Source organism: Macrobrachium rosenbergii, chromosome 14 (genome assembly GCF_040412425.1).
Source record: "Macrobrachium rosenbergii isolate ZJJX-2024 chromosome 14, ASM4041242v1, whole genome shotgun sequence".
In the NCBI taxonomy this organism is placed as follows: domain Eukaryota; kingdom Metazoa; phylum Arthropoda; class Malacostraca; order Decapoda; family Palaemonidae; genus Macrobrachium; species Macrobrachium rosenbergii.
Window position 1 is genome coordinate 27,351,633 of NC_089754.1, and position 27,187 is coordinate 27,378,819.

Genomic DNA, 27,187 nt, shown 5'->3' on the forward strand with positions numbered 1-27,187 from the left:
AGACCTGCTTCCTACCCCTTGTGCCGAATGTAGCCCCTCTTATCAACAGGCTTGTTTCGAACATAAACCGCTGACGCATTTCCGGGGAGACAGTTATCACAGATACGTTGACAATGAATCTTCTAACCCGGACTTCGCTTCTAATTTATTCAGCGTACAGCTCCTAAGCTTCGGAGTCAATTCCGGAAACTGAAACAGGGTGTAAGGCAAGCTTGCCAGGCCCTGGAATTCTTTGACTTTAACAGAAACAATGTCTGTGGTATATAATGGCGGTTTGTTGTTTCGGGTCCTGATAAAATCTCTCGTCAGGTTTTCTGCAGGTCCCGTTTTATTTCATCAGTCCGGTTGGACAACTGAAAACACATTTTTCGCCAGCCACGTTCCGCCTTGAGCCGAAAAGTCTTATGAACAGTTTCACCTGGGAATTATTCTTTTCCCCAGGTGGGCGTTATTCTGGTCCGTCCGGGGCTACTAATGTTAATCAGAGCCTCCGTTCGTGGGTGTCTACCTTCACGGGCGGAAACAATCTGATCTTGCCGGCCCCTATCCCAAGTCCGGCAAGAAGTTCCTGTAGTTCAAGCGCCCCCTGCTCAGGGGTGGTGCAGGCTCTTTAGGTTCCTGCCCCTGGACAGCCGTCAGCCTCTCACTTTCAGCCTCCACCTCGATGTGTGGGTTCAGCCAACACGTCAGCCCCTTGTAACTCCCCGTGTGTCTCTGCCTCCCCATGTGCCTCCGCCGGAGTTTTCTTTGCTTCATATGAAAACCCAAGGAAAGAATTCTCACTAGACATTCTGCCAGAGGCTCTGACCCTCGGGGTTATCATAGGAGCAGGGAAGCATCCTGCTCCTCTCCAGAGATTTGGGAAGGCATACGCTTCAGGGGAGGCAATCAAGCCTCCTCCCAGTAGTATTTTTCATATGGGTAGGAGGCTGTACCATTTTCGGGGGCCACTGGAACTTCAGTCCCTGGGCCCAGAGTATAGTTATCAAGACCGGGATGGAGCTGGACTATCTGTCCCCCCTCCCCAATCAGGTTCGGTCAGTTTCGGCCAAGGTTCTGAGGACTTTGTGTATGGCCTGTCAGGCTTTTTCAGTCTGCCAAGGAAGTTCCCTTCCACTGGAAAATTTTTCCGGGCGTGTCCCGTTTATTTTCCTCATTCAATGCGGCAAGTCTCGCTTGCTTACAGTCTTGTGGGTTCGGCTCCTACTGCTCCGTGGAGCCGTAACCACCTCTATAGACCTTTCCGACGCCTTTCACATCTTGGTTGCAGGAAGGTTCTATCCCTTCTTGGGATTCAGACTCGGGAGCAGGTACCCCTTCAAGTTCATACCCTCCTCAATGCAGCCCCCAGAATCTTTGCCAGTTTGAACAATACCGTAGTTAAACAGCTCCGGTATTAGAGGGGTTATGCTAGCTCATTTGGGCACCCAGCGTCGGGAATTGCCTGAGGGTACCGGTCATTATAATCGGTTTTTCTAGAGTCTTTGGGCTTCTAAGTACACATGAAGGAATCCCACCTGAATCCGGAGGGTAGCCTTCAGTAGTTGTGAATACAGTGGAAGCGGAAAGAGATAGCAAGGGCAACCTAACATTTCATCAACACAAGCATACCTCTCGCCGTGCCCAAGAAAAGGTCTTGGGCTCTCTCCAGTTTGCTTCAGTGGCGGTTCTCCTTCTGAAGTCAAAGCTGGAGTCTATATCCGGGGGTATGGCGGAGTCAGGGACGTGTCTCCCTGGTTCCTCCTGTTTGAATATTGGCCTCCGGCCTTGAACAGCTGTCAGGTGCTTATCGAAGTCAGTTCCTCTTTCCCCTCGGCCTCAGTATTCCCACACCGTCACCTCTCTGGGCGGGTGGGGTGGATATTTTTGGCCCCATGAAGTACATGGAACTTAGTCGGTCCGCGTTCCGGCAGTTCTATATCAACGCTTTGGAGGGCTGTGGCAGTCTTCCTGTCCTTGGGGATCTTCTTCCTCCCAAGAGGATCCATTTTAGGCTGGTTCTGAACAGAAACAGCAATAGTGTGCATTACACAAGTGGGTTCAAACTCGAGTTGCATCATTCAGGTTATGGTTCATTCTTCTCCATAACCAACAGGCACAAGTGCCTCTGTCTGCCACCCTTCTCGAAAGGGGTCCAAAAGGTCACTACCTTTTCCCTATCCAGGGCCTCCCCTGGTGTCGGAATAGTCCTTAGTCGAAGCGTCATTCAGGTAGTCCTGTGATCTTTTCCTGGTCCAAAAAGTAGGTCTGTTTGCAACCCAATTCAGCCACAAACTATCAAGCTGCCACGACTGGTATAAACTCAGCCTCGTCAGCCTCCTCAAAGTTCTGGTGCCCTGGCTTTGTGGTCTTTGTGAATTTTACAGTTTGGGAGGAAACTGATATTGATCCTGCTATTACTGTTTTCCTAAATTCAGTCAAGGGATCCTACTCTACTGCAGTATGGTTCTGCAGTTAAGTAACTAGCACTCTTCACATAGTTTTGAAGCTACAGCAATGATGCGGCCGCATTGGCCCCGGGAAAGTGTTTTGTTGGAACCAGACTCACAGGCCCTTAACTTTCATCCTTAAGGTCTGTGTTTGTCTGAGACCAGTACTCCGTCCACATTCGGTTTCCTGGTCTTTGAGTAATGTATCGGAGTTAACTTCGGTAACCAACAATCATCTTGTTCTTACCTTTCCTTGTTGGGGAAGACCCAAATTTTTAATCAGCTTAGCTTCTAGTGCTAGTTTTCATGTACTGTCTGCCCTGTCTAGCGGAACCAATCATTTTGGTTTCCCCTCATCAGGGGTAGTGTTGTTGAATTCCTCACCCTAACTTTCTATCTACAGTTGAGGGTCCTCATTTTCGGTGGTCACCTTGGAAAGTACTCCCCTTTCACAAGGTCTGTCTCTGTGCCCAGTTTTCTCCTTGCAGGCTTTTTAGACAGGACCCGCAATTTTGTCAGGTCCTCTCTTTATTTAAAAAGGGGGAGGGTACTGTCATTGTGTCTGCTATTAGGCAGAAAGTATTTTCTTAATACAAGCCTATTCAGATTCAATTCTAAAGCTCATGATCTTAGACGGTGGCCACTTACATTATTTTCATTACATGAATTTAGAGGACCTTACTAATGTTTAGGGTGGAATTCTCTTTCTAATGTTCAGGGTGGAATTCCCCCCTAGTTTTCAACATTTCTATTTAAAGTCTTTAATAGCATAAGAATGATATTTATTTCTCTGTTATTATTTCACCGGCTGACACGGGACCCTGATCCAGAAAAAGGATTTTGACAAAGGAAAAATCTATTTCTGGGGAGGGGCCCATGTCACCTGGTGACCCTCCACTGTTTTTACATTCTCTCCCTCCCATGGTAAACATCATTCTAGTGGGGTGGGTGCTAACATGGAATGCGATTTAGTGTTGCCTTGTGTACAGTCCATGAGTGGTGCATGGGCTTGTATCGGCACCTCTCTCGTTGGGACTTTTGACATTGGGAATCTTTATAGGGCAGGGTCCGTGATTGTGACACTCTCACCCTTTACCATATACGACTCCATTTCTTGAGCTCGCTCTGGGGTAGTAACCCCAGCTTTACATTTAGCTTTTCTCTGGTATCTAGCAACGGAATTACCTAGAAATAAGTGCTGAATGGATTATTTCACTGGGTGACACGGGGCCCTCCCCAGAAATAGATTTTTCCTTTGTCAAAATCCTTTTTCACTTTCGAGCAGTTAAAAAAATAGTTGTTAACAGAGAGAGAGATTATCAAGAATCAGGAACTGGGAACCTCAACTTTCCCCACTGCGAAACACATGAGATTCCTATGCTTACCATTCTCTCTCCTGTCTTTTCAGTATGTTCCTATATTCCTTGGGGAACTTTAATGCCTACCTAATTAAACCTCGGTACAAATGCTTGTCACACACAAGACTATCTCTCAAGTCTTTTCAGTGTGATAGCCAGTAAGTCATTTTATTTTAAACCTAAAATATCAGACAACTACAATATCTTTACTACAGATTAGTCATTATACATCCTTAACAGCAATACATCTAACTCTATTGATAACACTGAAAAGGGTAAAGAGTCTGGAACTAGAACTAGAAAGGCAGAGGATGTGCTAGGCTGTACTACTGTCGTAAGCTGGGGCTACTGGATAACTTGATGATGATGGTCTTGAAACCAGTGGGTAAGCAGTACTTTTATGATGGAATGTTAAATCATGTGTTATCCCAGTAAGATATTGAATATTTTGCATGAATGAAAGTATTCAGTGATAGAAAAAGAATGTCATACCATTGTAAGGAGTATATGCACATTTAAGGAAATTCTCTGTGGTATGGAAAAGAATTTATCTTGCACATAGATAACATGCCACCTACATTTCTCTGGTATGGCATACATGAATGACAACATTCATGTATGCCATGCAACAACTAAAGATTAATCATCATGTGCTTTGATATGATTAAATGGATGTCTTAGTCTTTCCAAAAATTTTGTTCCAACTGTAAATGCATTTTTGTGTTCAAAGGTTTTTTTTTCAGATGGTGGTCAATAATGAAACCTGCAATAAAAAAATTTAGTGTGGACCTGGTTTGTAAGTAACAGCAACATCTCTTTGTTGCTAATTTGGTTTAGTCAACTTTGTTTTACTTAGATTTCCTGATGCTGGCAGATGTAAAGTAGGAAATAGTGATGCCACATGGTAGCTGCTAATTTGCTTCTTTGGAATTCCTTGTCAAACCTTCTATTTGGTACAAGAAGATTTGGGGTTACCCCGCATTTCACCACTATTACCACATGATGTATTTTACAATATTGTGAGTGATAAATAGCTGTATTTATAAATGCTACTCTCGTTTAATTATGAACTGCATTTCTTTTAATTATCTGTAAATCCAAAGTACTTTAATAGTTTTTTCTCCCTCTTACATCAGGCTCCTCTTTAATAGTTTTTCTCCCTCTTATATCAGGCTCCTCTTTACCCACCCTCAGAAGGGTGTGTGTTCTGTATGTGGGGCCTGTCTTTATCCTTTGCTTTTTTTATAGTACTAAAGATTATTTATGAGTAATTTGATATTCTACTAATGAGATCAAAGTTCGTTTTGGTGCATTTCAGAAGCCCCATCCATGCCTGATTATACCTGTTCCATAGACAGTACATTATTACAACACCAGGAAAGTGTGGAAGCATTATATGAATGCACAGAAATCTTATTTTTGTGAATTAAAACTTATACAGTATTACAATCTTATTCTCTTGAGAGCTACACAAGTCAATTCTCAAGTTCCCTTGCATAAGTTATTGGTTTGTGTAACCTGTATTATTTCATATCTAGAAAAAATTTACTTAATACTAGTGTAAAAGAATAAATAACTTTGGAAAAATACAAACTTTATAATTTCCTTATGCATTTCATGATTCCTAGAAATTAATATAACCTCAGGAAAATTTAATTCTTGATAGATTCATGAAGAACCTAGAGATATTGAGTGATGAGAAACTAGGGATAATGAGTGATGATTTCTCCTTTGCCAAAGCTCTTGGCCATCCATGAAGGAGAGAACTAGTCATCAGCTTATCTTTGGCCAGTGTCCCAAGGTGACAGAAAGCATAGTTAGATGAAGTGTTGCTCTCCCTCAGGGAATCACAGTCATGACTACTAAGAAGTAGCTTCAACAGGTATCAACAGGTAATTTCCAAGGCAAGAAGATGAATAGTCATGATCAGCAACATGTTCATTACAGATTTGTGACTTTGGTCCTTCTGAAGGCAGACATCAAGCCTGTGGCCATCAATGCTAAGTATCCAAGTCTTAATATTAGGGTTGCTATGCTACTTGAGTCCATAGAATAAGAAGAAATTCCATCCAACATTAACCTCAATTTTGTTTCACAAATTATATTATGCACTTGGGTAACTATGCCATAAAAACTAGAATAAGAAGTTCTGTTTACTGGACTAAGATACCCAAGGTTTTTTATTTTAAAAGGACATTTAGAAGTAAAAAAACAATACTGTACTTACTGCGGAATTCGACCAACTTGACCAAATGATGCATGATGCCAGAATGAATGTGCTACTGCCACTGTGAGGGCAACACTCAGGTCTGACCAGTTGCCTCCAAATGATCTAAATTCAACATTGTAAATGGATCTAAAAATACCATCACCAGGGGCAATTAAACAAGGTTTCTGAAATAACAAAGGTAGTGTTACATGCAAAATTTTACCTTTCACATTACAGTAAATGACAAACCTGCATGGACATATTTACCAGTTACATAATACCTCTTAAAATAACACAGAATTGATTTTTTCATAAATCCACATATATGTGTGCCCACACTTGCAGTCCTTAATGTTCTCAGATTCACAGCCTTTTGTCAGATAGTAGTGGTACGGACTTGCTGACAGTGCGTACACCAAAACCAGCATTCTATTATTTAAAACAAATTTATCATAATAGATAAAAGCAAATTATTGATATGCATATACAGTAAGCATAAGCCAGAATGGTGTGTCTCATCACTGACAAGTTTTGAACCTGCCTGTCCCAAAATCTCAAAGGGTTAAGAGGCTATATGATAAGATACCAAGAGCAGAACAAAATTAATTGTCCAATAAATATAAATTTTGGTGACAGAAGACTGCCTAAAACTGACATGCAAAAATGGAGATATTCTCAAATGGCTGCACTGACAGCATCACAGACTAAAATTATGAGGACAGCTTTAAGTACCTACAAATAGCTTTCTCATAATTTTCTCTCTCCTTCAACAAAACATTAGTACAAGTCTGGGACATTTGAGACTGCAAATGAGGGCTCAATATGACTGGTTGGTTTGTCTTTTGAAAAGTAAACAAAATGTCGTCGTATTGTGGTCAACATACTTACCCTTGCACGCTAAACATATTTTTGGAAATTAACTTCCTATGTGTGTTAAGTTCATGAATAAGAGAAATTTATCATCCACAGGAACATTCTATTCATTATTAAAATAAAACCTTGAGACTTGGTTTGTACAAAAGAAAACATCTATACAGGCAGTCCCGGTTTTTACACGGTTCCGGCTTATTTGAAGTTCGAGGTTCTGGCGCTTTCAAATATATTCATCGAAATTATTTCCCGACTTATGACGCATGTTCAAAAATATTCTGACGCGTCGTTAAACACGCCGATCCCCGGAAGAAATTTGGCCCCAAAATGGCAGAATAATCATAATTTGAAGGTATTTTTGATGTAAACTCAATAATAATGCAGTTTACGTCGTTTTCAATGCACCCAGAGCATTAAAGTAAGGTTTCTTATGATTTTTGACGATTTTCGACGATTTTCCGGTTTACTGACGATTTTGGGTTCTGACGCAGCGCCAAGAACGGAACCCCAAAAATAAACTGGGGACCGCCTGTATAATAAGACTGGTTTAGATAAGTAGGACAGCCTAGTATATAAAACTAATTAAGGCAAACTTACTGAAAATTTTCAGGTAGTGTTATGCCAAAACAAATAAAAGGAGTTTACTTTGCAAGACTTATGAATACAAGAAGGGACTTCATGTTGACCACCTTCATAAGAATTCTTAGTAAGGACAACAAAAGTTATGCTCACAAGACTTTACAGGAATGAACTTAGTCAGCCTAGGTTGTTCCAGTATCAGTAAAGAATCATAAAGTTATGATAATCAAAATCTTCTACTGTATTACCTGTATATATGGCATAAAATGTTTAGGTCTACTTAATTAAAAAATATAACAGGTTAGCATGATAAGAGAAATTAGACACCTCTAACACATTCATGGCAGGCTTATGCTACACTAACTTTTGCAAAATGATATTTTAATGATAAAATAAAGTTTGTTCATACTTACCTGGCAGATATATATATAGCTGTATTCTCCGAAGGTCCGACAAATTTCAAATTTCGCGGCACACGCAGTGGCCGGTCAGGTGGTTAGTACCCATTCCGCCCGCTGGGAGGCGGGTATCAGAACCATTCCCATTTTCTATTCAGATTTTCTAACGCCACTGTCTCCTGAGGGGAGGAGGGAGGGCAATATGAATATATATATCTGCCAGGTAAGTATGAACAAACTTTATTTTATCATTAAAATATCATTTTGTTCATGAGACTTACCTGCCAGATATATATATAGCTGAATACCACCTTTGGAGGGGGGTAGAGACAGCCAAGAATTAGGGAAAAAACCAAGTTATTGGTAAAATTATTTTGGTTCCTTATCTGATAGCGTAGCTAACTGAGTGGTTACTGCCACTCTAGTCTGCTTCTGCTTTACTAGAGACCCCAGCGAGGTAGTGACCTATATAGCTGGCGACTTCTAGATGATCTGTCAACGGGCGTGACCACAATGTGACTAGATCATAGACCATACAAAGAGGACAAAGAGCATTACTAACCACCTAACCAACACCTAAAGCGTTAGTTTGCAAAGGATTGGGAAGACTGCCTCCAGTAGTCGACCCAACAACCACTAAAAACACAATTAAAAGGGATAGGATCAGAGTTACCCCCTGTCCCCAAGGTTGCTGAAGCAGCAATGTATGGTCCCAGCGAAAAGCAATTTTTAGTATGCTACCTAAACATCTTGCCAAGAGTGTGAGGCAAACACCGAATTGACTTCGCCAAAATGTGGCACTAAAAATGTCACTGAGTACCATATTTTTCTTGAACGCCATGGAGGTAGCAAGTGCCCTCACCTCGTGAGCGTTAACTCTCAACAACTTGAAGTTGGAGTCGTCACAACTAGAGTGTCGTCCTTGATGCGTCCCTAATGAAGAATGCCAGTGCATTCTTCGACATAGGTTTAACTGGTTGCCTCACAGAACACCATAAAACATCCAATGGACCACGAGTGTCCTGTGTTCTTTTAAGGTAGTACTTGAGAGCTCTAACTGGACATAGAACTCCCTCAGGTTCCTGTCCAATAAGGTCTGCTAAACCTTTAATTTCAAAGTGTCTAGGCCAAGGGTTAGAAGACCTATCATTCTTAGCCAAGAACTTAGGGCTTAAAGAATAGACAGCATTGTGTTCCTTGAAGCCCCATGACGGCCTCGAACTTCGCTCACTCTCTTCGCCGCGAGGAATGCCGTTTCGAGTAACATCCTTAAGAGATGCAGAGTGGAGAGGCTCAAAGGACTAAACATCAAAAACTTGAGCATTACGTCCAAGTTCCAAGCAGGGGAATTAGCTGAGGAACCTTGGACGTCTTGAAAGAGCTCGTAAGATCGTGGAGGTCCTTATTGTCAGACAAAGCTAATCCTCTGTGTCTGAATACAATCGAAAGCATGCTCCGATAACACTTGATAGTCGGAACTGCTATATCGAGTTTTCTCTTAAGTAAAGGAGAAAATCCGCAACCTGGCTCACAGTGATAGAGGAAGAGGAAAAGCCCTTCTTTCTACACCAACCTTTGAAGGTTGCTCACTTCGCTAGATATATCCTTTAGATGAAGAACTTCTGGCTCTAGCGATGGCCCGTGCCACCTGGCCAGAAAAAACCCTTCGCTCTGACCAAGTTTCGATAGTCTGAAAGCAGTCAGGTTCAGAGCGGGAGATTCAAAGATATCACGTGAAGTGGGTTTGTATGAGCAGGTCTGCTCTCATAGGAAGGGTCCTCGAACGTCTACCAACCAGAAGAGAAACTCCGAGAACCAGTGGTTGAAGGCCAAAACATGGGGATGAGAGTCATCCTCGTCCCTTGTGAGGCCGCGAACTTCGCGTATGACTTCTCCCAGAATTTAGAACGGGGAAAAAGGCGTAAACATCTATTCCCGTCCAATCCCAGGAAGAGCAACTATCGCAACTGCCCCAGGGTCGAGTACAGATGAGCTTTATAGAGGAGCCTCGCTGTTCTTGAGGTCGTGAAAAAATCCACAAGATGGCGACCCCAAAATTTCCAAACATCTTGGCAAACCTCCTGATGAAGGGTCCATTCCTTCGGCAGGAGTTGATGGCGCCAACAGAGCAGGTCTGCTCGAACATTTTCGACCCCTGCAACAAAACTTGTGAGAATCGAAATGTTGCGAGCATAGGCTCAAAGAATAATCTCTTTTGCAAGGCTGAACAGGAACAAGTAGTATTGTCCGAGTTTGCTAGAACTACACGATTGCAAACTTGGACCACTAAGAATTGGCGAGCTAAAAGATAGCCGCCAAATCTTTTGAAGTCGATGTGCCAGGACACCTGTTCCTCTCTCCGGGTTCCTAACACTTCCTCTCCCTCTAGTGTTGCCCCCAACCTGTTGACGACCCGTCGGAAAACAACACTAGGTTGGGGTTCAGAAGCTTGAGGAGATCCCTTCTGCAATTTCGTTGGATCGAGCCACCACCCCAGATCCTCTTTATATAAGGAAGAATTCTCAATTCCTCTTCCAAGTCTTCCTTGCTTTGCCAGTTCTCCAACAAAAAGAACTGAAGAGGCCTGAGATGCAGACTCCCCAGAAAACAAACTTCTCCAGCGAGGAAATGGTCCCCAGCAGACTCATTCCTTCCTTCACCTAGCATGTTTCCTTTTCCAAGAAGGCCGAGACTTTTCCGTACATAGAAGTTGCCGTTCTTGCGGACGGAGACGCTATAAAAGCCGCTGAATAGATCTGAATTCCCAGACACAATGGACAGTGAGGGGATCAGCTGCGACTTCTCCACAGACCAGAAGTCCCAGGGACTTCACACGAGTTGCAGAGTCAACTGAAGGTCCTCCAGATACCTTCGCCGACGGACGCTCGAATCAACCAGTCGTCCAAGTAGAGTGAGATCCTGACGTGCGACAGATGCAACTGCATCGCAACATTTTTCATGAGGCGTGTAAACACCCTCGAGCAAAATGTGGCGCCAACAGCATCTGGTGTTCCCAGGCGGTCAACCATCCCAGGACTGACCAGACCCAACGTTGCTTAACCGCTGATCGGACGAAGCGGTGTTTTCAACGTGGTATGGCCCGTTGTGCAGAGTCCAAAGCAGAGAGCCTGAACTGGTACGTCTAGTCCCCAAGACAACCTGAGATACTTCACCGAACGTGGATGAATTGGGGCGTGAAGATAAGTATCTTGGAGATCCAAAGATACCATCAATCCCGGGATGAAGGGCTCCTAGTATTGACTGCGAGGTCTCCATCTTGAACTTTTCCTTCGGACCAAATTGTTCGACCTGTTGACGTCCAAGACGGGTCTCCAGCCTACTGAAAGTTTTGGGACTAGAAACAATCTGTAGTAAAATCCCGGGGAACACCGAGTCCAAGACCTGTTCCACTGCTCTCCGCTCGAACATCTGTTCGAGCAGGTCAAACAATTTTCTGTTTGACAGGAAGGCAGTTGGGAAACAAAAAACAAAAGAGGAGGAGACAGGAAGGGAATCAAGTAACCTCTCTCTAACAGTAGGAGGGACCAAACGTCCGCCCCTCACTCTTTCCAGGCTTGTGCAAAATGAAGCCTGGTTGCAAAGGGAGTCTGGAGATGAAAGGAGTCACTTGCTACCTCTCTTGGAAGTGACATTCCTTCGGGAAAAAAACTCTCTCTCGTGGTGCGGGTCTCGTGTTGCTTCCCATGGAAGCCCCTTTGTTAGGCAAACATTTAGCTTTCGTTTACTTTTTGTATCATTGAGATCGGTGCAAGCGTTATGAAGGAGATGCAGTTTGAATGTCGATAACTTTAGTTTTGAGAAAAACGATATTTTTTGCTTCTCTGTGTATTTATTTGCTTGCCGTTACACAGTTTGATGTTTTTATGACATAATGAAAAGCCAAAAAATAGACCTGCAAAGTAATATAACTTCGCTAAATGAAGCCAAATGAAGCGAGTGTCAAAACACGGCTGAGGTTGGCCAGCGCGACGTCATACTTAGTCAAGCTCTGAGCTGCTACTGACTGACTGCCACTGACTGCCCTGCGGCATTCCTGTCTTTCGCTGATGCGTACTATGTCCACAGGGTTGCCATAGATCGCATTAGATATTATTCCATAGCTAAAAGGAAATTACCACCGATATACTGACAATATCATTACATTATATGAAAAATGTAATTTGACTATGATAGGTTACTGTTTTGTTTATAACTCCTAACTGTGGCGAACTTTTAAATAAAACTTTCTGAGAAGATAGTCAGGATATGTATGATGCCATAAAAAAAAAAAAAAAAAAAAAAAAAATCCCAGAAAATTTGATTCCGATTTTTTTCGTCAAACGCTCCCCTTAAGACAAAGACAACTGCGAAGGTGGAGAGAGAGGCCGAAGGTTGAAAAGTCTCAGGAAACAGATCCTTAAGAAAAAGCCAGAGTCTGATAATCAGAGGAAGAAGAAGACGAAAGAAGTTTCTCTTCATACAAAGGCTGTGACGAAAGAGGATGTTCTTCCGCAGCTGGCGGGTCTTGAGTGAGTGGTGAAAGTAGTTCCGATTCGCCGATACGTAAGCGGGAACTCCCGCGAACGAAGAAGTCGTTTAGTAAACATAAAAAATGTGGAACGCTTCACGATTAGCGTGTCATCCTTGCGCAAGAGCCATGCTAATCTTCTCTGTATCGTTCCAATTTAGTATATGTACTGCCGAAGCAAGTACTGGCTAAATTAAGAAGGACATCAGATGTTGAAGAGGGTAGTTGTGCGACATGATAAACAACTGGAGCGGTGTCAACACAAGACTTGAAGCTATCTGGCGGCGAGTCGCGGGCGTCATGGAGTGGCGCGAGAGGCTCCGTGGCAAGTACTAGAAGAGAGTCACAGCGTGGCGGCGTCATGGATAAGGCGCGCGGCGTCATGGATAGCGCGCCCGGCGTCAAGGTGAGGGCGTGAAGCGTGAGAAGCGCCACGAAGAGCAAGACGCGCTCCTGGCGCGAGACAAGAGAAAAGGCCAACACCTCAACTCGGGGGAAGACGAATAGGAAGCCACTAAACACTCTCTCTAGACGACAGGCGCTCTGTATCGTTCCCGAAGCGGGAGGCGAAGGTGAAAGTCTGTACCTCTTAACAGGCAGAAACGAATCTTGAAAGGTTCATGAGAGCATCCAGCTGTTGTTGCAAACCCAACAAAATCTTACGCGTTGGAGAAGCCACTCTCTCGGGAGAAGGGCTGAACCTGAGAGAAGGAAGGGGGCGAGAGGCGTATACTTCCTTCCACAGGGGAAGAAGCTCTAGCCCTTGCCTTAGCGACAGGGGATCGAGTAGCGTGATCATTCGAAAAACACTTTATTCTCTACTGCAGAGGAATATCCACGCAACTTTCGGGGAAGAGTACAAGCGTCTAGAGGAAGAGGGCGTGGCGTCCTCTCCTCTAAGCTTCTCTTAAGAGGCGAGAGTCAACCGAGAGCTCCAACCCCGAGGCGGGGAGGGCGTGTCGGAGGACGAAGCAATCCTTCAGGATGCGTGCCTGAGCACGATCCCTGGCAGCCTGGGTAGCGTCATCAGGACCTGCCGAAGGGACGCCAGATCGGTGGGAAGCCCCGTAACCCTCATGCGGCTTTCGACATGCCCCCTCCTGGTCCTGGGAGTTCGGCAGAGGTCCAGGCCTAGAGGCATTATAGGGCCGATCTGACGCCCCCTCCACAACACTAGGGCACTAGCACTAACACTATGCGTTTGAATTGCATTCACTTCAGTTTCAAGAGCACGCATTGACTCCACACGAGAGCCAGGGAATTACCTTCTGCAGCAACAAACTACAGGGTTAGTACTAAAATTTACAGGGTTACTAGTAGGAGAAAACCCTGACTGTCCATCTAAGGATGCACTCTAGGAGGAAGATTCCTCAGCCTATCACGCTCAATTTAAGCATATAGGCTTCATATTTCTTCCACTCACCCTCAGACAATCCCACACATTCATTACCGATTATATAGAGCATTGAACACCCTTACATATCATACATAAAGAGTGAGGAACTATCAAAGTCTTGATAGCCTCACCTTACATTCACCCAAGCTACAGACTCGATAGCTAGAGGTAAGACATCTTAATTATAAGAAAAGTCAAAAGCAAAATCAAAAACGGTCCACAAAGAGCGTATGCCAAGTCACAGATCCAGTCGAATACCAAAAAACACCAAAATACTTAAGTGACAACAAATTTCGAAATCCAAATGGCGGAGGAACTGACAACAGGTGTTGACAGTCCGGCGACAGAGAAAATCTGAATAGAAAATGGAATGGTTCCTGATACCCGCCTCCCAGCGGCGGGAATGGGTACTAACCACCTGACCGGCCACTGCGTGTGCCGCGAAATTTGAAATTCTGTCGGACCTTCGGAGAATACAGCTATATATATATCTGGCAGGTAAGTCTCATGAACAAAATGACAATTTTGTTTAATGGCCTAGTCTTTGGAAACAAAGTTGGTTGTTAGGTGGGAAGCAGTTGTACTTTACTGCAAAATCTAGTAAGTGGAGAATGTTTATCAGGCAGGCTATATAATTAAACAAGTACTGTATATAATCCACAACAAAAATACTGTATATCAAAACTGTTTATATATAGTAAACAAATGACTGAGAAAATTAAGACCCTAATTCCAGAAATGGCATGTCATACATAATTTATAGTGCCCAATATCATTCTAAAACTACAAGTAAAATACCTAAATTTTTTCAGTCTGGACAGTAACTTACTCCTTACGGTGCATCAAAACGTCACCATTAACATACTGTACACACAGAATTTATAAAAACAAAAAATTATAAAAGATGAAACAACAGGTATATTAGGATGCCTCTTAAGAAAGTGACCAAATAACTAGCACAAAAAACAACTGATTTTATATTTTTTTTTTAAGAAGCAAGTTTCCTGAGGTGGTTTTCATTCAGGGAGGGATCACACAAACTTGCCAACCAAACAACCTAAAATGAAATGGGTATTCATGATGTGCACAGAAATGCCTGAGATCCCTTTACAGAGATGAAGGAAAGCTGTTAGGCATGTTATAACTAGAAGTATTAGCAATGTAAAATACTTGCCTGGAGAAGTTCCACTATCCGGTCATGAATGACTAACCAATATGGTTCAGGTAACCATGTCAGCAGTAGTCAACAGTATTCACCCACTCCATGACCTCACCCCTAGGAATGTTACAGTATCTGGAAGATCGGCGCATGATGTATCATCAAAAGAGGACCTGTCAATTTAATGTTCAGGATTCTAAAAGAGTCTTAGTTTCAGAAAACTTGAATTCTGTGCAATTTTAATTTTACTTAATAGTTCAAACTTGCAACACTTCTTGAAAACATTTTATAAAAAGTAAAATTCATGGGAAACAATATTCCCAGAAATGATGCTAATTAAAATGCCACTTAAGTTAATGCAATATCAACTAACTGCATGGAACATAAAGAGCAATTTGTCTAGGTTTTTATAAAAATTTTCTATTCTCATTTTTTTATTTCAATTTCTACATTTTATTTCATATAATGTGTATGTTTTTATATCATATACATGATGCAAAATATTTACGTTAAAGAGTAAGAAAGGGCAAAAGGAAATTAAAGCAATGTTATACTTACAAAAATTAAATTCAAGAAATTACAGTACAGTACTTTTAGCTCATAGTATACTTACTTTACTAACAGTTCTTAAAAAAATTCCATGTTCCATAAGGCACAAGCAAGGATTTTACAACAAATCACTTATCAGAGAATTTTATTCTTACTGAATAAAGCAGTTTAACCAGACCACAGAATCAAATGTCTAGGGACAACGGTTGTTTAAATGATTACTTTGCCACTTACAAAGATTGTTTTATTTGAAGTGTGATTGTGTGAACTGAATTGAACTGAACATAGAATTTAGGCCAAAGGCCAAGCACTGGGACCTATGAGGTCATTCAGCACTGAAACAGAAATCGACAGTAAAAGGTTTGAAAGGTGTAACCGGAGGAAAACCTCACAGTTGTACTATGAATCAATTGTTAGGAGAGGCTGGAAAGTAAGACAGAAGAAAGAGAATATGAAGGAGGTACAGGAAAAGAGGCAGAAAGGGTTGCAGTTAGGGGCCGAAGGCATGCTGCAAAGAACCTTAAGTAATGCCACTGTGCACCGCATGAGGTGCACTGACGGCACTACCCTCCTACAGGGGTGATTGTGTGAATCCCAAACACTCCATACTGAGACTAACCAAACCTACCAACTACCAGTGTAAAATGCATGCTCTAATGTTTCCAAAGGTTCTCTGCTGTCTGCACCAATTACCAAGGAATAAAGGGGATAGAAGGGTTCATGCAAAAGCAATGGATTTGTATTGGAAAAATTATTTTGTCAAGAAAGAAATAACTTTTATCATCACAAACCCATTACTTTTACATATCATGAATAGCCTAGACTAAATGAAATACTGTAAGTGAGGCAAAAACTCTGACTCATCATCAGTTTTCATCAAAAGGTTCCTCAATCTACAGTGATAAGAAGGGTCTATGTATGAAACTATTTGCTAAGGATACTATGTATTATAACTATTTTTAAAAAGGGCTCTATGCATGACTGCTGTTTGCTAGAAGGAGATGACAAACTACAGGCAGTGAAACATAACCATTCATAATGGTTGTACAGGCAATAACCATGTAAAGACCACAACACTGCTAATATTGTAAATATGGTTTATTTTTTCTACTTAATTATAGGCCTGGCTAATTCTGTAACAGGCACAATTTTTCAGCAACCATACTGAGGACAACTTTATTCCTATAATATGTAGCTCAGTAAATCTATTAGCACAGACTAGTCACACTTCAATGCATTAATCTAACTTATCTACATCTACATCAAAACTTTGGGAGATGTTTCACTCAATCACTAATTTCCTCAGTATAGCTAACCTGTATGAGGGTAAATTCTGCTTGCTGCTCAGCTCCATAAACTTTACCTTGTTCCAATTTTCACCTATCATTTAAGAACTAATACTGAAGCAAGCTAGAGAAAAATTACAAATATCACTCAATGGTCTCGTTAAACTAAGCTGTTATAATTATTATAAGAAAAACTAACCTGTTATAATTATTATAAGAAAATAATCAACCCTTGGTTATTCATGCCTATCAAGCATTAGGGCCTGAATAAAATAACATCTTGTTCAGTTTATGAACACAGTAAACTGTTGCAAATCTACATGATGGTCCAACATGAGTTGAAATGTATGAGCTAATAATACTGTACAGTATTTTATTTAACTTTTAAATGTAATCTGATGCTGAATCTAATTTCTGTTACTGTACTCTTGCCAAGTGGCAAATTTTTTTGGCTAGTGGTTACAAATTGAAAAAAAAAACTAAAACAACTACAAAACTGTCATCTGTGCAACTATATGAAATGTAATTTTAATATAGTTGAACACATGACAATTTGTAGCTGTTTAGTTTTTTCAATCTGTAACCACTATTGCCACCTAACAGAGTACAATAACAGAAAATATCAACATCAGATTACATTTAAAGATTAAAACTAAAACTGTCATGCGTGTAACTATATTACAATTCCATTTCACTGTCACTATCTGTCTAATAACTGTTAAAAAGCAAAGAAAACAGATACAGACATTGCTCCTTTTTTAAGCATGTGAAATAGAATTAACTTAAAGCAAATAACTGAAATCCTTCAAAATTTCCTGTCTTACCCTTTCAGTAAAACATCTAGTAACATATTGGCTACTATATTTGGATTGCAAGGCAGTCCCATGAGTTCTACACATGTTACATGTAAAGCATGTGCTCCACTGTTTGCAAACTCATTAAATCTCCATTCAGGTGAGGAAATACAGGTTTTCCTTGCATAGCTGAATAGCAGAGTTAAGAAATTCTAAAGTCAGTCAGTTACAATATATGGTTACACAGAAATAGTTATTTCTAAAGAAAAATACATTATGAATAAAAGGATAATTCTTCAAAACATGATAACACTAAAAAAATAACCAAATAACAGCCAGTCATAATGAGCACTACCAATTAATAGTCACAATCTGTAAAAACATGTCTTGGAAAAAAAAAAAGGGGGCAAAAATTGGACGTGAATAATTGCACACTAAAGTCAGAGAACCCATTAAATATGGCTTTTGTAACATTTCACTTGGCATGAACTGAAAAAAAAGGAATTCGATCATCCAAATATAACAATGTTTCCTCTCATTAAACCTGCCAAGTAAAGGATACTGTTCACAAGGCTTGACAAGGGCAGTATAATATGGCAATCCTGGATTCCAAACTATGTCATCTGCAGGTCTTGCTAAATACTGTTTATAGGCTTCAGTCAGTGCCCAACCAGGCGGCCGAATTTCCTGCTGGGACATAATAACAGCAACCACCAAACGTCGTTTGAGATTTGGCCGCTCACGCAATTTACTTTCATAATAATGGAAAGTGTTATACAGGTATGTTATTGGACGATCTGGAACAACAAATATGGCATACACCAAAAAAACATTAGGAACTTAAAATCAACCCTATAACAATATTTTATATTAAAATACTTACCTTAATGGTGAAACTCTTTGAATCTTTTTTTTTTTTACTAAAAAACTTAAAAACTCAGCATTCATAACTGATGTACAGGGGTTTTACAAGACTGTATGGGAAAAAGTGCCCATGATTCACTAGTAAGTTTATTATTTCAAAAAGTTAAAATAGCTATAGAAAAACATGTACCTATACAGCATAAAAAAATTGCAACAAAATTTAATCACGCATCAATATTAGTCAAAGAAAATGTCTATTTTTCACATGACTTAGGGCATACAGATGGGGATAAACTGAAAACCTGGTTAACCAATCTTAGCTTAGAATCCTGATAGAAGAACTGAAAATATACTTATTTGTAAGGAATTTCATGGCTGGCATTTTGTAGAATGAATTTCATGGCTGGCATTTTGTAGAATAACTAACAACATTACAAAACTTGATTAATTGCTGTATAATCTTTAGTTTGATTGAGTCTATATCTTTAGGAAGCATATATTATTCAACATTATTAAAAGTAAATAGGTAAGCTAATAAAGCATCATAAATGGACTAAAAAGGGTCTCTACATGCTTCCTCAATTTAATGAACAAACTCTCAGCTGAATTATATCACTAAATCAAGGACTTATTGTACAAGCAAATTGTGTTTCAGAAGGAATAGGGAGTGATTGAGAGGTACGTTCGTATTAAATGTTAAGCCAACAACTTAAGATTAATACTTTTAGTGTCAAGTTCATGTTTTACTCATATCAGTGGGTGTCAGCAGAGTTTTGAAATTGACTATTCAAATTCAAAACCTATATTTGACAAAGTAAACTATAATGCATTTACTAATATTATGAAGACACTTCCTACATACTGCAGTTTGCATCATAGACTACTTCATTTGTAAAATACAGTTACAAGTACAACTGAAATTCAAAACCTTATATTTTTAAGGACTAGCTCAGGATATAAGAAACCTTATGAAGGTTGAAAAACAAATCACACATACCATGGAATTTGTAGAGCACACCTAGTCGCTCAAGGATGGTTTCTAAATTTTTGTGTACCTGAGCCAATTCTAGAAATCTGTGATTGATGATGTCAAGAACCTGAAAAAATCCACAATGTTATACTTTTCAAAAGCATTTATTTTCATAAAAGCAATATTCTTGCATTGATTTCTGAAAACGTTTGAAAAGATTAACTGAACAGTATACTTGACATCAAGAGAATAAATTATCAGTTATTGCATTTAATAATATGATTTCTTTGACATGACAAAGAACCTAAAAAAAAAAACATTCTTGCTAAATATCTACAAGATTTCAACTACTAGTATTCAAGTGTGATAAAAGCCTGATGCAAATATATTTGTTTGCACTGAATTAACTCTTTAATAATTGCACGGAAATTTTTCATTCCTAATTTTATCCTATCAGGATCCTTTACCCTAATCAGAAAAGGAAAAAACGTTACAGTTGTCTGTTATTAATAAGAAACTGAAACATCAAAAATACACAGGATTCTGTGCCAAAAGAGGCCTCAAACATCCTCAAAATAACAAAATTCACAACAAAGTACTCACAGGCAAAAATCTAAGACAAACGTTGGAGAAATATATAGGCAAAGTTTGATACTGTGCAGTCAATGTGCCCTGTTCTGCAAGGATGCTCTCTGGTGAGAACTTTTCAGGGTACTTCCGATGAAATGCCATGTGCTTTTCATACCTGAAAATACAAATGCTCCTTCCATACTTTACTCTGAAACAGAAACATGTTTTCTCTACTTTCTATGCTGAAAATACTTGAATAAGATACACAATACTATATAAGTCAGCAAACTTTATTCATTATAAATGTCACTAAGAGTGTCCTGCTTTCTAAACTATAAAAAAGCATATAATGTTAGTAACACTGATTTAACTTACCAATTACTGTCATTTGGAAATTTAACTACGCAAAAAAACTAAGTCAAACAATGCTCACACTCTAGAGGTAAAATTTGTCTGACAACTACAAACAAACTTTCTACTGCACTAAAGGCATAAAAAAAAGGATTGTACCCTCATAATATATACAGTAATGGTTATGATAGTAAAAGTAGTAATTATAAATAATATTCATAACTACAAAAGTACAAAGCTACATAAGAGAGGAGAAAGAACAGACTTTAGATATTACAAAACTTAATCAAAGAACCTAAATTATCGAAATTATACTTATGGATGGTATGGGGCTTCTTACCTTCAAATTTATTTGTTTTTAACCCTTTTAACCCGGACTAATAATTATGGCATGCGAGCCCATGCGTACATAAAATTGCATGTTATTTTTGAAAAGTGGGTCTTTTTTTCCCTGTCACTTACCGTATGTTAATTATCTCCCAAAATATAAGCTATTATATATAAATTTAAAGCTTATGAGCTGTATTTTAAGGTGAAAATATCAGATTTGATGCTCCCTGTAGGATTAAGGTTTGCTGTCAGGCATTACCAGACAACAGACATCAGCTGACAATAACAAACATGAGAAGCAAATTACAAAACCTTATTTACAACACTGCCCAAGCTTGTCACTCTTATATTGATAACTAAAAAATAAGTGTATATTATGCATTTGTAATATAATATCACAAAATTTACATATATATTGCAATAATCACTCAAGACCACAGCCAAGCGTGAACTTGAAAATGTAAACAAACACGAGATTTCTGGGTAATATGGCTGAAAGACGGCCTATCATCTGATTGGCTTTCTTGGATAAAGGAGGGAGATGGTCTGCCAATAAAAAGTAACCATCTCCTGATGTGGGTTGGGCTTATTTAAACGTGTAATTTGAAAGTGACTATATATCGCCACATGGAGTATGCAGTAAAAGCCAGTACAATGGGTGAGCGGGTTCCGTTCTCAGCTACCACTCTGTTGGTCGCGAGTTCGAATCTCCGACCGGCCAGTGAAGAACAAGAGGAATTTGTTTCTGGTGATAGAAATTCATTTCTCGCTATAATGTGGTTCGGATTCCACAATAAGCTGTAGGTCCCGTTGCTAGGTAACCAATTGGTTCTTAGCCACGTAAAAATAAATCTCATCCTTCGGGCCAGCCCTAGGAGAGCTGTTAATCAGCTCAGTGGTCTGGTTAAACTAAGATATACTTAATTTATATACCCTCACTGGTTAAAAGGGTTAATCACCATGTTAGAAATTTCTTATAAATCTGTCTGTTAACAAAAATGTGACAATGATAGTCATCCCCAACCATACAAATACAGTGTTTGCAAATCTAGAAAATTGCAAACTTGACTCCACAAGTCATTAAATTATGTATTATGAGTGAAAAGCAAGCAGTATTTCAAAATTAAAAGCTCTTCTTTTGTCATAAACTTGTTAGAAATTTATTAATAATAATTTTAATATATATAAATATCTATGAAGGATCCTATTTTATAAGGGTCATTATTAGTACTACTGGAAACTTCAAGTACTCCTGAACACTGATATACTCAAATTTAGGTAAACTCTTACTTTTGTACAATTTCCATCTACATAATTTCCGAATGTTATTCATCCCCATTTCTGATTTGCTTTTTCAAAGTCTCAATAAATTCCAATTTAAGAGAACTTGTTCTGAACATCATTATTCCTCACTAAATTCCAACTCAATAGAACCTGTTCTGAACATCATTATTCCTAAATATCTGAAAGACTCCACTTCATTATTCTTCTCTCAATGTAATGGTAGCTTATTTCTTTGTGCATACTTTGTCCCAATCACTTCTGTTTTCCTTAGATTTGAGTCTCATCCCTCTAGATATATGATGCTTTATATTAAGCAAGCTTTGTAAATCTTGTGGTGGTTTTCTAATTAAAACATCACAATCTAATATTATGAATATATCAAGTTTGTATTTTTACTCCAACCTACCCTTCTCTTCTAATATTCAACAACATGAATGACTGATTTGATTTGAAAAATTACAATTTGGACTACATTTATAGCAGAGAAAATATTGAAGAAATTCATGGTTCCAAGTGATTCTGATCAAATATGTGTATGGTTAGTTATCAAGTCTCTTCAAAGGAAGTTCCTCACTGGACGGGTTGGTATCGTTCTCGGCTAGCACTTTGCTGAGCCTGCGTTCAATTCTCCGACCGGCCAATGAGGAATTAGGGAAATTTATTTCTGGTGATAGGAATTCATTTCTCATTATAATGTGGTTCAGATCCCACAATAAGCTGTAGGTCCTGTTGCTAGGTAAACCAATTGGTTCTTAGCCACGTAAAATAAGTCTAATCCTTCGGGCCAGCCCTAGGAGAGCTGTTAATCAGCTCAGTGGTCTGGTTAAACTAAGGTATACTTGACTCTTCAAAGGAAATGCCAGAGAATGCATATGCTTAACAATTATTGTCCAAATTGCTGACACCACAAGACACCAAAAGAATGGTTAAATATCTGAATAATGAAGAGTTCAATAATCTTACCAGTTACTTTGCCTCCAATGGTCTGGGGAGTTATCTTTGACAAAATCCTGAACACGATTTCTTAATTCTGGAGGTTTCAGCAACAAAAGTTGTATGATGAAGAAACAAACATGGGCTTCACTACCTTCTTGAGTCCTCAGTGCCTGCCAAGAGAGATAACTCACATTACAATAAAAAGATACTTCAGGTATAATATAGTATAGTGCTTTGCACACAGCTTTGCGACTTATCAGGCAAGGTGAAAGACATTTTCATCCATTATGAGGTAAGCACACCAGGATACTTGTAGTGATTATAAAATTTCTGTAAAATAATGGACTACATAGTGGAGTTATAAGTACTGCATCAAGTACATATTAAGTACAAATCCAACTTCAACAGAATTGTGGTAAGTTCAATTAATTTGCCTTCAAAATAAATTACACAAATGGACCTAAACCTGTTATGCCTAATAATCTTTTTACACCCACAGCCTTCCATATAGAAAACATTCCTATGCATTTAATACTAATAGAATTACAATTACATAAAACCCTTGATGATCAAGATGTAAAAGTAAAAAAATCAAACTACTTGTCTCAATTTGGTTTGTTCTTACAAACCAATAATCACAAACAGACTTTCCTCATGCAAATGGCTCCAAGGAACCAAGCTGATAGACTCAGAAAGAAGAAAATACCAACTATGCATGACCAGCTCATGCTCCACTGACCCAAAAGGTGAGGCCTCCTTCACCTGTGTGGCTCCATCATGTAGTGCTGCTATACTTTCCAAGATCATAACCTTTGTTTACTGTTGTTGTAAAGTACCATTCATTTGTTTTCATTTACACCTTTTCTCACTTAATATACTTCATCCTGATGCATTTTGCTTAGTGTTATGCAAATTTTATGGCTAAACTGCATGCTGCAGTACGTTAATATTTTTATCTTGAGCTTCCTGTTCCCTGTTCTTCAGATTTTTCAGTAACCTAATGAATCATGAGATTCCTTTAATTTCAAGTATGTAACTTTTGCTAGAATTTTCCAAATATCTATAATTTTTACTATAATTGCCTTCATTAACATGTGAGTTCGAGTAAAGTTTTCCCTTTTCTTGTCTCTATTGGTTTACTTGTTTACCTTTTATTTTCCACCATTTAGGTTTCAAATCCAAAGTAACAGTCACCTTTGGTTCTCCTTTTTGGTTTCAGTTATTTATTTGTGTATTACCTTTGCTGTACTTTGTTATTTTGTATTTTATTACTGTGCTGTCCTTTGGGGAATTATATTTACCTCATTCATGCCTCAGCATACTTGTGTAGTCTCAAATGCTTAATCCTGCAGCTCCATGTCAATCTTGGACAAAAATGTTCCTGTAAGAAGGCCAGTGCAGTCTGTGTGTTGACTGGTCAATGAATCAGTGGTTCCCCTACAATCAGGGGCTAGCACGCAAACATGGTAATTCTTCCAACTCTTCATTTGTCACCCTGTGGCCATGGCTCTCAAGACTTGTCTCATCTGACAAGGCCTCCTGCCCTGCAATAGCGCGGTCTTGTGTCACGCATGCTCAAGAGTAAGGTTCATAAGCCATCTCTGGTCTTGATTACCTATGTCTTCTCATTTAACAAAGCTTCTCTTCTATGGAAGTCTCCTTTCTCTTCTATGGAAGTCTCCTTGTCCAGATGATCTTTTGTCATTCCTAAGAAAGAAATTCCTGTTTCTCATTGCCTGTTCCTTTGATCTCCAGCTTCATCTCTCCTACAGACAGTTCCTGGTTAGTGGTGGGGGTTGTTCCTGGCTGAGCGCTGATAAACGAAAATCGTTGTTAACTGGAACATCACAATAATTATACCAAAAATGGCTTTACGACACTGTAAGTGCCGATAAACTGCTTAATAACGCTGTTAACTGGTTACTGGCATCAATAAACCACTTAACAGTGCCGTTAACCAGTTATCAGTGCCAATAAACCGTTTAACAACGCCAATAAACCACTTACTGATGCTGATAAACAGCTTAACAGAGCCGAAAATCGCTTACCGGTGCTGAAATTCTGGTTAACAACATCGTTAGCCAAGCGTCGTAAAACCGAAATGCAGTTAACTGATGCCGCCGGTAAGCAGGAACTGTCTGTATTTGTTTTCTGATTTTACCTGTGACCACACTTATTCTCCCCCCCCAACCTCACTGGCACTCCTTCATTCAGAAGACACCTCCCTCCTGTCCCTCCTGTCTGGATTCAAGAAAAGGTGCCCTCTGTGTTCTAGGGCTGAATTTTCCATGGATTACTTAATGCTGATTGCTATTGTGCCGCCTAAATCTGCCGCAGCTTCCACGGCTTCAGAGATGTCTACTGAAAGCTTTACATCCTTGCCCTCTGGTGTTTCAACTGCTTCTTATGTACTTGACTGCTCATGTATACACTACGGCTTCTCTGTACGCAACTGCTTCCAAGGACTCAGCTGCTCCCATCTGCCTGCAATACTGTAGGTTATTTTCCCCAATACCATATTCTGAAGCTTCACCATTGCCTGTTGTACTACTAGTCCCCTAATTCATCTAAATTTCTGTCCTTGTTTTTCCTGGAAACTAATTTCTTCTCTATTCTGCATGCATCTTTAACATCTCTTGTTTCCTCATAAGACCTTAATTTTTTATCTCATGGTTTTTCTGCTATTGATTTCTCTAGCTTACCTGTTTTCTCAGCCTGCTCACAGGAGAAGCATATGTTTGTATGTCAGAAGTGCATCTTTACTTGAGCTTAACAATCCATTTGTTGATGGTCATTGGTGGCACCTTGTTTACAATTTCTCTGCTCAACTTTATTTCAGAAAGCTTTTTTAGTCTATTTGATTACTGACAGAAAGACACTGGGTGAATGAAATCACCTTCTAACACTGCTAATTTGCTTTTTAAGTAGCCTTCTTCCAACTTTTCAATGTGTATGCCTTATGAAAGCACACTAACACAAGGTTTCACCAATGTCTGACAGTTCCTAATTTGCAGAAGCTTCCAACTGGGCAGTACAACTCTCAAATGAGCTGAGAGAGAGAGAGAGAGAGAGAGAGAGAGAGAGAGAGAGACTGAAGCTTATCATAATATTTTCTGATCATCACTGGCAGTATTTTTATAAAGAGAAAGATTCTGCACCTCATCTGAACTGCTAAATACTGAAGAAATAATTCATATCTCTGGCAATGATTGGAGTAATATCCAAGTGATATTTATTGGTAAAAGTCCTTTAGAATCTTTTTTAGCATCTTTTGGGAAGGTGTCAGAAAGCATACACAGCAGCAAAATTCAAACACCCTAAAATGAGTCGCAGCCAATGATAAAAAGACATTTACGCAGATACTGGAATGATGTACTATGAAATCACCTAGAACCCCTCCTGCAAAAAGTCTTTTTATAAAAACTTTTACACTTAAAAATATAAAAACCCCTTTCCAACCATTAGAAGGAGGGCAATACTGTCACAAGGCTGTTTATAAAGACCCACATGATAACAGAGCATCATGGTGAAAAGCATTTTGTTTTTAACAATTCATTAAAAATTTTTAATTTATTCTCCTGAGAGGCTTTAAATGCAAAACACTCTGGTAACAGTATGAGTTTACTTACCAGACATAACATCAATCTGTCTATTGGGACTATATTGTATACCCAAATGATGCTGTTCATTGTTTCAACATACTTTGATACATGCTGACCACCTGCACTATTTGAAAACTCTAGAACCAGGAAATCGCTTTGCGCATTTAACATGTGCTGCTAACTGCCTTGGCCCAACACGCTCCAAAACCCTGAAAAGTAGTTTAACTTTATGATATTAAATCATGACAGTTATCTTCAGGTTTAAAGTTTCTCAATAAAGGTTAGGATATGTTACATGGCAGAAAGTAAGATTGTTTATTAAGTTAGATATAACATGACAATAAAATCAATAGCAAAATCCTATAGGGCTGTGATATCTGACTACCCATGAGGTCTCTACAAGGAAAATATGTTCATCTCAAAGATGCACAAAGCACATTATTTAAAACTATGTAGCTTCTGGTTGTGAATATGAGAGATGTGAAGAAGGATACTTTGTTAAGGAAGTGGTTCATATGGAAGTCAAAAACGCAAAAAGCAATGAAGAAAGAATACAAATGAGGACTCAGATTACATTAAAAGTTTGTAATTTAGAGAAGAAAAAAAGAACTTACCCAACATCTAAATGAAAATCATATGAAGCCAAACAATCCATATACAGTAGAGAATGAAATAACAAATAAAGTTCACCTGATTCAGTGAAGAATCTCCATAATCAGTTATCA

General features: G+C 39.4%; 2 protein-coding genes and 1 non-coding gene across 3 annotated transcripts in view; all 3 read right to left on the bottom strand.

Annotated features, from left to right (window-relative positions):
* Positions 1-27,187, bottom strand: part of LOC136845833 (mediator of RNA polymerase II transcription subunit 23-like) — a 127,093-nt gene that overhangs the window by 61,075 nt on the left and 38,831 nt on the right.
* LOC136845832 (mediator of RNA polymerase II transcription subunit 23-like) overlaps positions 1-27,187 on the bottom strand; it is a 35,325-nt gene that overhangs the window by 7,935 nt on the left and 203 nt on the right. The window contains exons 2-9 of the mRNA XM_067116226.1: positions 26,490-26,671; positions 22,888-23,030; positions 19,993-20,134; positions 19,417-19,516; positions 18,118-18,352; positions 17,586-17,744; positions 14,942-15,061; positions 6,015-6,181 (exon numbers count right to left, since the gene is read on the bottom strand). Of these exons, the coding sequence (XP_066972327.1) occupies positions 15,001-15,061; positions 17,586-17,744; positions 18,118-18,352; positions 19,417-19,516; positions 19,993-20,134; positions 22,888-23,030; positions 26,490-26,633 (984 nt within the window). The 5' untranslated portion in view covers positions 26,634-26,671 and the 3' untranslated portion in view covers positions 6,015-6,181; positions 14,942-15,000. The remainder of the gene's footprint in view (positions 1-6,014; positions 6,182-14,941; positions 15,062-17,585; positions 17,745-18,117; positions 18,353-19,416; positions 19,517-19,992; positions 20,135-22,887; positions 23,031-26,489; positions 26,672-27,187) is intronic.
* Positions 12,452-12,556, bottom strand: LOC136846194 (U6 spliceosomal RNA). Its single transcript, XR_010855346.1, has one exon. It is a non-coding gene; the product is annotated as a U6 spliceosomal RNA (small nuclear RNA).